Source organism: Leuciscus leuciscus (genome assembly GCF_965113295.1).
Source record: "Leuciscus leuciscus genome assembly, chromosome: 10".
Classification (NCBI taxonomy): domain Eukaryota; kingdom Metazoa; phylum Chordata; class Actinopteri; order Cypriniformes; family Leuciscidae; genus Leuciscus; species Leuciscus leuciscus.
In genome coordinates, this window is record NC_138734.1 from 14,640,410 (window position 1) to 14,653,160 (window position 12,751).

The 12,751-nt window shown below is 35.1% G+C and overlaps 1 protein-coding gene across 4 annotated transcripts in view; it reads left to right on the forward strand.

The window, feature by feature from the left end:
* The first annotated feature begins 859 nt into the window (after window positions 1–859).
* ppfibp2a (PPFIA binding protein 2a) overlaps window positions 860–12,751 on the forward strand; it is a 56,157-nt gene continuing 44,265 nt past the window's right edge. For 2 of the 4 annotated variants that reach the window (XM_082182918.1, XM_082182917.1), the window contains exon 1: window positions 861–1,076. In XM_082182918.1, the coding sequence (XP_082039044.1) occupies window positions 1,029–1,076 (48 nt within the window). In that variant the 5' untranslated portion in view covers window positions 861–1,028. Of the gene's footprint in view, window positions 1,077–12,751 lie in introns of all 4 variants that reach the window. The other 2 variants (XM_082182919.1, XM_082182916.1) reach the window with 2 other exon arrangements.

The following is a 12,751-nucleotide window of genomic DNA, read 5'->3' on the forward strand; positions in this document are numbered from 1 at the left end:
AAATATATGTTTATTTGTCAACATTTTCTTTCTGCAGTTTTATTTATACACGGAAGTAGTTGTATCTAGTTCACCCCATTTTATCCCAAAAGAAAAATGATATTGAAGATATTGCATAAGATAAATAATTTGCCTTTTCACCTAATTCCATGACATTAATGTTATATAAAAATAAAATAAAATAAGATGTCCTAAAATGGGCCCATTTTCTTTATGAAAAATGTATTTAATATTTTAATATTCATATTTTTCTAACCCTGTTTGGATGAAATATCACACATTTTTGTAATATTCACCCTACTCCTATAATGTCAAGTGTTGTTTGTGTCCATAATTAAATTGAAGAATACACCTACATATACAATATTATCTTTTGTCTTTTCTATTCTTATTTATAACTATGTTTTTTTCACCCACATGGCAAATATTGCATCTTTTATGAAATATGCTGCTGGAAAATTCATAACATATGAAGGCTTGTCAACAGAGTTTTGACTGTCACACGTCTAATACAATGCAGGCTGTCTGGTACCTCCATAATTTCTCAAGTGGACGCTATGGCCTCTCTGAGGGACACTGCTCCTCTGGGGCACCCACCTCTAACAATCCACACATACTCACTTTCTCTATTCAAATGTTTGAAAGTGCTTCCCTTACAGAAAGCCCCCAAACACAGCACTTGTTATTAAGAAAGAGTGAAAGGGGGGAGAAAACGTTTATAAATAATATGGTCTGGCAGAGGAAAAAAGAGTGGAGGAGGAGAGTATATGAGGAGGAAAGGGAGGGAAATAAAAAAGAGCAGCTGGCAGGAGTGAAGCCTGATATTACAGACCGCTGCTCCAAACCAGATGCTCAGGAACCTAAACCCAAAAGCTAAACTCAGACGAGAGAGAGAGGAGACACATAATGTGTACTTGAAGGATGAAAAGAAATAAAAAAAGTTTTCACACTCTTTATTTTTATTTATCTAAGTATCTAAGATAGTTTTGATAGTATCAGACTGAAGGATCTTAAAATGGCCCTACAAAATGGAATGGGACGTTGATTTTTACAAGCATTTTGCTTGGCTGAAAAAGGTAAGCATGTCCGTTTCAGTTCTTGGATGCTTTTTCATTTTTGTCACTAATGTCTATCTAAATGCTTAATCTTGCATTTGAAATATGTTAAGAACTTCTTAAATTGTTTCTAAGCTGATTAACCTGGAAGTCTTATAGGGCTCATGGTACATTAAAAAAGGCCTTTTTAAAGTATATCTTTATATATGTTTAATAACGCCTGATGTGAAATGTATGCAGTGATACATGCATGGCATTAAAGGATTATGGAGAATTATGAGTGCCATATCTAGTGTGATATTGGTTTTATACAATTGTTCCATAGACAGGAAGTTCATTTAATAGTATTCTTCAAATCTGACCCTGCAGGTCCACTGTCCTGCAGAGATTAGCTCCAACCCCAATCAAAAACACCTAAATCAGATAATCAGGTCTTCGAGATTACTTGAAATTCACAGCTCATGAAAATAAACTTCCCTGGAGAATGGGTTTCCAGGAGCATGTTGAAGCCTTCCAAAAAAAAATAATGTCTGAAAGTTAGGCTGCCAGGAGGAATACTACTTCTCATCGATTCAATCTATTTACAAACCTCTTTTTAACCCTTTCGCACGTACGATCACACCGGTGTGATCAGTCTAGGCAGGTCCCTGGAGGACCTGCCTACCTTATAACTGCGAATGTCATACAATCACAACTATTCAGTGTTTTCAACCACATAATGTTTATTATAGATTTCAGGCATTTAAATTCACATAAGTACGAATACATTTAGAGTTTGTAAAAATAAACACTGATGCCTATGGAAGAGGCAATAATAATCCGTTCCATTATAATTAGACGACACGTTTTATTCATATCAGATACACATTGTGTAAACGTTGAAGTTTACTCTATTCTTCTCCCAGTACACCGGCCACTTACTTTCATGTATTTCTGTAAAAGTGAATGAATTCACGTGCTTCTAAATCCAACAGATACAATTCTCTGAACCATCGCGCATATATATAGTTCGACTAACGCGATTGTTATAAAGGGGTTTAACCCTCTGGGGTCTGAGGGTTTTTGGGGTCCTTGAGATGTTCTGACACTATATACTGTCAGAAAAAAAAAGTACAAAACGGTACCTTTTAGGGTACAAGTGGCCGTCACTGGGGTGGTACCCTGAAGGGTACCTTTTTGTACCTTTAATGAGAGTTACAAAATTGTACCTTATAACTTTGTACCATTTAAGGGGCAATTGTGTACCCCAATGTACAATTGTACGTACTGTAATAAAAGCACAAAATTGTACCTTATTAAAAGGATCCCCAGGATATGCCCTATTGACAATGCAGTTTCAATCGAATGGTGCGCAAAAACAAAATATCTTAAGGAAACTGGCTTAGATAACTGATTTTACAGATATTCAATTTTATTTATAAACCTTCTTTTACAAAGAGAATAACTTGAAATGTATTACATCATCTCACAGCAGCAGTGTGAGTCGAGACAATTAATTGTTTATCACACATAAAAATTCATCAGACATTACTGAACAAATATAATCAGAAGAATAAAGCTGTCATTTAAAACTGTAACACCTTCAAAAAAAGGTAACAGGAGTACAAGAAATTGTCTTAAGTACAGTAGAATACTATACAAATAAAATAAAAATAATAAAGTAGTTATTGATATACAGCTAATTAAACAGGCAATATAATGTACTGCACATTGAGTTTTTTTTACATCATTAATCTCTACTTTCCTGTAGCTCAAATAGTAGAGCGTTGGCGCTAGCAACGCCAAGGTCATGGGTTTGATTCCCAGGGAAAGCAAGAACTGACAAAATGTAAAATGTGTACCTTGAATGCAATGTAAGTCGCTTTGGATAAAAGCGTCTGCCAAATGCATAAATGTAAATGTAAATGTACTTATTACTCGCTGAAGCTGTTTGTCTTAAAAATTTAGTACATGGCTGTACTCCTTGAATGCAGTAGAGCCGAAGTTAAAGTTATTGAAAAATTTGCCTCGTGTATGAATGAGACCAATATATGCTGGATTTATTTGACTATTGTGAATGTTCTCCGAGAACATTTAAGACAACAGAACAGGCGATGGATTTGTGCAGATGTTACTGTAAGAGGTTGATTACTCTGGTAACCAGGGTAGGAAGAGGCTTGTCACCATCCACAGAAAGTTTCGAAACATACCGCTGAAGAAACATCAGGGAGTTGAAGTGTCAAATTTAAGATGAAATAGGCACAAAATGCAGAAAGAGCCCCTTCATCCACACAGCTAGCGCAGCAGATCTATATCCCATCTACTCTTGACGACTGCAGTGACTTTTCTTGTAAGCACATTTCCAGTCAGTGGCTTCCTGTACTTGAACAGTTGGATGTGATGAAGATGGTTTACTGTAAAAGACAAAAGCACAAAACAGATTTTATCTTAATCAAATTTTATGATCATACAAGTTAACTGATGTAGAGAAATAATCTACATGCATAAGGAGTAAGAGGATTATTATTCACCTCATTTGTATGTGGGCAGTAAATATATTTCAAGAATTATAAAATGCATTTATGATAGACATTCACGTCAAAGACAGAGAAACATATGCGCACCTCCCCAAGCACAATGAAGTGTTCAAGCTTCTCACTGAACAAGGCTGGCAACATGAGAAGTGCTGCTTTAAAATCTATTCCTGAAACAAAAGATATTGATATGATATTACTACCTCTCTGAGCCTTGAAAGTGGTTGCACAGCTGTCAATGGAGGGAAAGAAAGCTTTCAGACTTCATTAAAAATATCGTATTTTTTTTACAAAGATGAACAAACAACAACAATAATAATAATAATATTTTAAACGGCATGAGGGTGAGTAATCAGAGGTGTAAAAAGTACTCAAAAATGTGGTAACACTTTAGAATACTGTATCTTACTTATTGCATAACTAATAAGGAATTATTGAGGAACTAATAGGTAATTATTTATTAACACTTAAGTCACTACTGTTAACTACTAAGGAAGATGTGTTAACTAATTAGTATGTAATAGAATTGTATGATTGTGTTAAGTTTCAGTTAGTTAATCAATAACTAATGAATTATGTCATAACTCTTGAAGAACTATGATTAATTATCTATTAATTAATGTTCAAGAAAAATAACTAAGAAGTAACTACTAATGAACAGTCATACACAGTGGTTACTACAATAAACCGTTTTATTTTAGCAGTGGAGTGGTGGATGAAGTACACAAATCAAGTACTTGAGTAAAAGTACAGATAACCCAATAAAATATTACTCCAGTAAAATTATAAACTATTGGCCTATTCATTTTCAAATTACCTTAGTAAAAGTACAAAGGTAATTACTTAAGTAAAAAGCACTGATCAATGTTTTTTATTTTATTTTCTAGCCAGTTTTAGTCATTCTTCAGCACTAATAAGAAAGATAAGTGCAGACATTTACTAGGCTATATAGGCTACTGATCTGCAAATAAGCAAACTTTTTATTTAATTAGCAAAAATGTATCATAATGTATGATAACTTATCTATTTTACAAAGGTTTAGATAATACCGTTAATAATGTGTTTTTTTACAGTAAGTTTGATTTGAGTCAGAAGTATGTGGTAATTCTGTATGAATTACTAATGAGTTCCCTATATTTTCACTTTAGAATACTGTTCCAGGTTCCAAGTAATTCCTGAAGAATTATCTAATAATTATTTGTTAATTACCAATTAATTTCCTTATATGTTCACTTTAGAATACTGTTTCAGGTTATAAGTAGCCTAATTCCTGGATAATTATTTGATAATTATTTATTAATTACTAATGAGTTCCCTATATTCTCACCTTAGAATAATGTTCCAGGTTCCAAGTAATTCCTGAAGAATTATCTAATAATTATTTGTTAATTACCAATTCATTTCCTTATATGTTCACTTTAGAATACTGTTTCAGGTTATAAGTAGCCTAATTCCTGGATAATTATTTGATAATTATTTATTAATTACTAATGAGTTCCCTATATTCTCACTTTAGAATACTGTTCCAGGTTCTAAGTAATTCCTGCAGAATTATTTGATAATTATTTATGAATAACTAAGAAGTTCCCTATATTTTCAGTTTCCCTCAGTCATTGCCTCAAACAATGAATTTACTCAATGGCATTCTATGCTGAGGAAAACAGACACACACAGTACTGTATATAAAATATAAACACTAATCTGAGGTTAGTTTTGTTTGACTGTTCATTAGTAGTTACTTCTTAGTTATTTTTCTTGAACCTTAATTAATAGATAATTAGTAGTTCTTCTTCAAGAGTTATGACAGAATTCATTATTTATTGATTAACTAACTGTTACTTAACACAATCATAAAAATATATTACATACTGATTAGTTAATGTAACGGAATGGTAAACGAGAGTCGAGGATACAAATGCAGAGTTAGTTTATTAGTGACATGCAGGTACGGTACAAACACAAAAACTCAGGAACTCCAGGAAACAAGAAACACGGACAACGAACCAGCACAAGACTACAAACACAAGGAGGCTAAATAGGGGAACAAACAAAGGAGGGTAACGAGACAGACAGGTGGGACAAATTAACCAATAATCAGATAACAAGATGGGAGGGGCTAGACAATAGACACGAGCACATGGCCCAAAATAACAAAACACCCATGTGCAGCACAAGACAGGACAGGCATGTGACAGTTAACACATCTTCCTTAGTAGTTAACAGTAGTGAAGAAGTAGTTAATGAATAATTACCTATTAGTTCTTCAATAATTACTTATTAGTTATGCAGTAAGTAAGATACAGTATTCTAAAGTGTTACCAAAAATGTTACTCAAGTGAAAGTACAAGTACTGAGGGAAAATTTTACTCAATTAAAAGTAAAAGTATCTGGCCAGAATCGTACTTGAGTAAAAGTAAAAAAAGTACCACATTAAAATTGTACTTGAGTATTAAAGAAGTAAAAGTAAAAGCAAGAATGAAAACTAGAGATTCTTGTTTAAGTTTCTTGTCTCTAAAAACATGAAGTGAATGAACCACATACAAGGTTTTATCCTGCTTTAGAACTGTTTGTATTTAATTGTATTTAATTATCAAACTATAAGACTACTATCTAATGCCAGTATGCAACATACTTTAAACAATCCACTAAACATACTTTTACCACTAAAAGAAAATAATTCGCTACGGTACGGCCACGGGTTCGCAACTGAATCACGTTCTTCCTCCATTTTCTTCCACTGATTGACTGTTATACTGTAATTTCTCTAATTTCCAGGTCAAGGTGCTGTGCATTGAGAGCCTAAGTCCCTCCCCTCCGCTTCCGGCTCATGGGACCTTATTTCGAAAAAAATATGTATGGTAGTCAATGGCGAGAGACAACTTATCTTTTTATTCCGTACTGTGCCCTGAATTACACATATGATGTTTGTCAATTTAAAAGATAATTATGAAAGTCAAGAAAGTCGCAGTTTGTCATAAAACAGAAGAGTAACATTTAGTTTTATGTGAAAATCGCTCAATGAACTACATCTCTCGTCTCGCACTATATACGTCACCATCCGTTGCTCGTATGTGTGCAGTCTGGTACAAAACACTCAGGCATGACGGCGTAACGTTACGATTATAACGTAAGACTATAGAATAAATGACAGACGTTAGCTTCAGTAAAGTTAGCTTCATTCATTGAGAGAAAAGGTATGACGTCACATGTGCGCCTTTTGGGTTTGTAGTCTTTGTAATTACGTATTTTCACAGTCTTATACCTCAACAGTTTTACATCAAACTGCGACTTTCTTGACTTTAAAATGTATCTTTTAAATTGATAAACATGTGTAATTCAGGGCACAATTCAAACGAGATCAAAATATTTGTTGTCTCTCGCCATTGACTACCATTCAATATTTTTCTGAAAATAAGGTCCCATGGTGGTCCACCGGAAGGGGAGGGACTTAGATGTGACATGAAGTCACTTCCAAAGGACCAATGAACATGTCTGACCAATTTCATTGAATGTGAAAACGAATCTCATTGGCAGAATAAATTACATTTAAATTAAACTGGGCATGAGCGCAATTCAATTGGTTTGGTAATAGCAAGGGAAAATAGAATGAAGTGATCTCCAAAAAAGAAGTACTTTTTGACTATAAATAAAATTGTAAGGAGTAAAAAGTACTTTTTTTTTCTTAAAAAAATGTAATTAAGTAAAAGTAAAAGTATTGTTTTTTAATTGTACTCAAGTAAAGTAAAAATCCACAAAAATAATACTTAAGTACAGTAATCAAGTAAAATTACTCAAGTATTTTACACCTCTGTGAGTAATCAATATCAACATTTTCAGTTTAGGGTTAACTAACCCTTTAAAGGGAAATGAAACGTCCATGTTTTGGCACTGGTAGTAGCTACATATATTAGAAAAATCACCTTGCCAAAAATTTTATTTTAAAAAGTTGTTAAAACCACAGATATGACAAAATTATTTTCGTAATTTCTAGGGGTGCTTCTCATTTCTTATTTGTGCATCCTCGTTTCCTTTCCCCGCTTCCTTTCCTCGCGTCTCAGCTCCGCCCCCTGTAGGATGCGAGGGAAGGCTGCAAGGAAAAGACGCGAGGACGGAGGAATCGAATGTAACTTTTTTTAAAACATTGGAATACTTGATCACTCAAGCGTCACTTCATCGCGTCATCAGCAGCGCTCAAAGGATCTGCCCTTATGTTGTTGAAGTTTGTTTATTTAAGAAATTCATAATAAATAATAATAAAGCAAGATACCCTGTTGAAATATGTGAGATGTGTGGTTTATATAAACTGCAAAGGTAAAGTATAAATTAAAATGATTGTGACCGATGTGAAGGGGGAGGAGAATTTAGACGTGCGTCACTTTTAAGTCGATAAAACTCTTCCGCATAGGATACACCTGTGTATCCTCGCTCATGACTCCTCAGGAAGCCTCCTAACTCCTCGATCCTCGACTCCTCGCGGTGCAATTAGAGAATTGAGATGTCCTTCAAGATGGCTGAGCTCGATCGGTTTCCGGGTCATAGGATGGAGGACGGAGGAGAGAGGAGACGAGGAGGGATATTGAAAAGCACCCTAGCTATCTATCTAGCTAGCGAGTCGCCATTTTGAAGTGACGTCACAGCCTACGTAACGGGGTTGGTTGGTTCCGCTGGTGAGTGAAGAGAGTGAAGTGTTACTGGACCGGACTGAATACGCAATTGATTTGAAATGGAGGAAGACGAACTTGAGAGACCTGTTGAGCCCGTGTGTCCCATTGCTTATGCATTTGAGTCGATATGGCGTGGGAACCGAGCAGTGGTACGTTGCTATGTCGAACAGCCGGTGATACATGGCCGTAGCCAGCTATGAGGTCACCGAGGTCCGGACCTCGGTCATTTTTTTACATTCAAAAATAAAATTTCAAGCTCTCTGAATGATTAATTAGCCGTTTAAACCACCTCATATGAGTGTTTGCAATTCATTTTGCTGCGAGAATCTAGCGCAGTGAACGGGGCTTGAGAGCGCGTTGTGAGGGCGCGGGTGCAATCCAGTGTTGCCAGATCCATCTAATGGAAAGGTGACAGTAGTCTTCTGGACTTGTTTTTCTGATTTAATGTCACACTTTAGGAAGTTATTAAAGTGGAAAGTTGCATGTTAGGGTTTGTGATATATTAATCTCATTTCCAAAACACAAGCTTTGAACTTATTTCGGATTATTATTATAAAAAAAATAAAAAATTGTTGCTTGTTTTTCGTAGCAATATCTGGCAACATTTTACTGTCGGCATTAATAAAAAAAAAAGCTTATAGAAAAACTGTAATTGCTGACAAGAAGATACCACATTCGGTAAGACAAACGCAATGATCATCGTGATTATCTGTAAGAAATGTATAACACTATCAAAAACAATAGCATAATACAGATCTGTATGTTACAGAATGAAGCAGGAAGACGGCTTTTTTATTTTGTCATTTCAGTGAGCCAAGGATTGAAGAGTAGTCCACACACACACACACACACACACACACACACACACACACACACACACACACACACACACACACACACACACAAGCTATAACGTTAGCAAATAGCCTGTAAATAGTTTGTAACATGTCTGTAAAATGTAAAACATTATATTGAATAAAAAATTATTTCACAAACATCTACAGTGTGCAGTTTGTTAACATAACGTTAGACGTCGTCTTTTTGTCTGGTACTAATAAACTTCACTAGCTAAACACTAAGTTAGCGTTATTTAGCTAGTTCATGCTTACAGCTGTTAGCTAACAATGACTGTACCTAACGTTAGTTGTTCGCTGATTCGACCAGCACATGCATCTTGTTAACGAGCCAGTGTGATGCAAACATGTATGAGAGGTTTGACATGATAATATGATAGCAGATGAACGTTTTTTATGCGTAGTTTAATGTTAAGTTTTATGTCTTTCACTGCGTTTTACTGAACTCAGCCCAGAGCCTTTAAAGCCAACCAACCCCGTGACGTCACATGTTAGAATACTGCACAATGGCGGCGCCCTGGCCGAGAAAGATATAAAGTTTTTTCTTTTTTCTTTTATAAGTTTACATTTGTCATGTTTCTTATATAATTGTTGATTATAGTGGAAATCCATTTTGTAAATCATGTAAACTTGATTGACTGCTTCATTTCCCCTTTAATAAATAGGATAAAGTTTAAAAAGAGTCAATTACCAAGATGATCTTCAATGAGAGATTGTAGCTTCTTTGTGCAGCTTTGCTAAAAAGATTTCCTTTGAGCAAGATGTAGGCACACTGTATGCAATATTTCCAAAATTTTCTTGAACATGCCAGCAAAGATTAACAGACTTGTACAGGAAACCAATTTCTTGATAAAGCTGAAATTAGATAAAAAGACAAGCATAAGAAAATCAGAATTGTATACAGTTTCAGTGTCCTACATGTTAATCGGTATACTTTTATAATTTGCACACTAACCCCTGATGACCTCTTCAAGAACGGATATTTGTTGACCGCATCTTCAACAGTCATCCCAACAGTAATCTCCTTCCGCCTCCAGGCAAAGGTCCTCCTCATTCGCTCTTTATCAATGCGAGTATCTGGCTGTCTCTTTCAATATTGGTCCTGAAGGTCTTTCAATATTGGTCCTGTAGGACTTTCAAATGTCCCTCTATTGAGGTAGCATCCTCTCCAACAACATCCATGTCCTTGTGCACAGGCAAAAACAATCAGGTAAAATATTATTTCTAAATTCTAGGCAAGAAAAAGAAAATGTTTGCATCTTATCACCCATTATAATGATACATTTGAGAATACACTGGTAACATTGTAGCCTGGTTAAAACCAGACCATTAACTGAGTTATGGTCTGGCAAAGCTTCATTAATAACTCATTTCCAAAGGGGCGTCACCAACGGACGTCGCTCAAATGCCTCTGGGCGCAATTGGATAGACCTAAAACCAATCAGAGCGATCGTCATCGTGTAAAGCCATATGCTGCGTCCCAAGCTTTGGGACATACTACTTTGTCATCTTTATCGGACGGATCTGTCGCGTGCATCCTGTCACGTAAACTGCCCTGTCAATCATCTTGTCACAGTTAAAATCCTCTATTAAATCTAATTTAATTTCCTACCGTTTCGGAGAGAAATGTAGAGAAATGTAGTAGCATGTTCATCTGCCAGTGGGTCTTTCATGGAGACTGTCCTCATGTGTTTGCAATTTGAATATAATAATGCATTTAAAAGTTGGTGCGCTTCACCAACGGACGTCGCTCAAATGCCTCTGGGCGCAATTGGATAGACCTAAAACCAATCAGAGCGATCGTCATTGTGTAAAGCCCGCCCCAACGTTTCTGATTGGTGCCGCGATTTCGACGGATTAGAAATGGGCTTTGAATGAGCTCTTTGCCAGACTACTTGCAGAGCAAATCTAAATTTGCCAGAAGTTGTCTGGGTTTTCCCAGGCTAGTAACATTGTAGAAAAAATATAAATATATGTTCTCACCACAGGCCATTTGTTTGCAAGTGTTTTTTTTCAGGTTGCAGAGACTTTTTTGAACGACCAAAGTGTTTTCACTCCTTCAACATCAGCCAAAGGTGTCCGCTCAAATGTAAACCTGCGTTTCAGAGACATGTGCCTTATGTGCTATTTAAAATATTATTTGGTCAGTTTTAGTTTTTTTACACAAAATAAGAAACTGTATGAACAGAACCAAGAGTAGTAATATTAAGATTTAATCGTCTACTTACATATCCATTGCCCTCTTTGTCCTTTAAAATGGGGTACCTCAGAGTCAGGGCCTTAGCCACTTAAATGTATTCTTTATAAGTCGAATACCTGCACAAATATTTGAAACTTATTTTTTTTATGTAATTAAAATGTAACCCATTAATACTTCAGCACAGTTAATGAGGAATACTTACATACTGTACTGATCATGCTTTCATATAATGTTCTTATCATCTGATGCTGAAAGTTTCCTTTGTTTTTGGTCCAGAAAAAGCTGATGGGCTTCTATTACTATGGTAAAAAAACAAAAACACGAGAGAAATAAATAATTAGGCAATGTTGCATGGATACATAATGTACAACTAATACTGTAAAGTAAAAGCTATTACTACTGAAAAGTCTCGCAGAAAATCTCGCAATCCAAACGGCAGGACATTTTAAGTCTCAAAATGTAAAAACGGAGATAATCACTAATTACAATGGCTAGCCCTGCAAATATAGTGTTATATTTGCAAACTCAATGGGAGGGTGCTCGGTGGAAGTGGGGGAGGGGCATGAGAGTTGTAACATTCAGCCTTTAGAGCAAGCACATTTCCAATGCACTATAGCTTAACGCCGTGTTTTCAAGAACTAGATAGACCAAGTGTGTCCGATAGCCTACCCGACAGAATCAACGCTGAACTGACTCATCTGAATAGTTACTGTTTACTATGTCTTTTTAGAGCTGTGCCACAGCAGAATGATTCCGTTTGCACCATGAATTGTTATTTCCTAACTATTACTGAGAGCTGCTTGAATCTGTGCTGCATACAGGGCCGTAGCTAGAGGATTCGGGGCCCGCTGAAAAAATATTGATCTCCACCAATATCACTGTAAAATAGATGAGCATGGAGGCCCACATATAACAGAAGATGGTGATGTTGTTGAAAAACCTTTATTTTAAAAGTTAAATGTTTATATAAAAATGAAAACTGATAAAAACTAACAAAAAGCAATAAATTGTTACATAATAATAAAACTAATTTACATAATTACATTATATTTACATAATACAAAATAATTTTAAAAAAGTAACAGCAAAATAATGTGTTTTTCCCATCAGTCTGCTATAATTCATAAATCAAAAAGTAAACATTTAGAAATTGCAAGAATGCAGTCAAATAAAAAAAATAAAAAAAATGTATTGTCTTATTTTTTAATAAAGATAATATGGAACTGGTAATATTGTGAGGTAATATATATATATTGTGTTGCACACCGATAATGAAAAGTGACAGTACCCGTCAGTTTCTTATTCCCAGCGAAATAACAATACAACCTGTCTTTAAGAACGTCTTTATCGACTGAGGAATACCAAAATTGGAATAACAAAATTGAATATTATGTGGAATTTTAAATAGTTCTGAATTTTATTTCTTTAAACGAATATTGAACATTTGAAATTTAACGAATTGAAA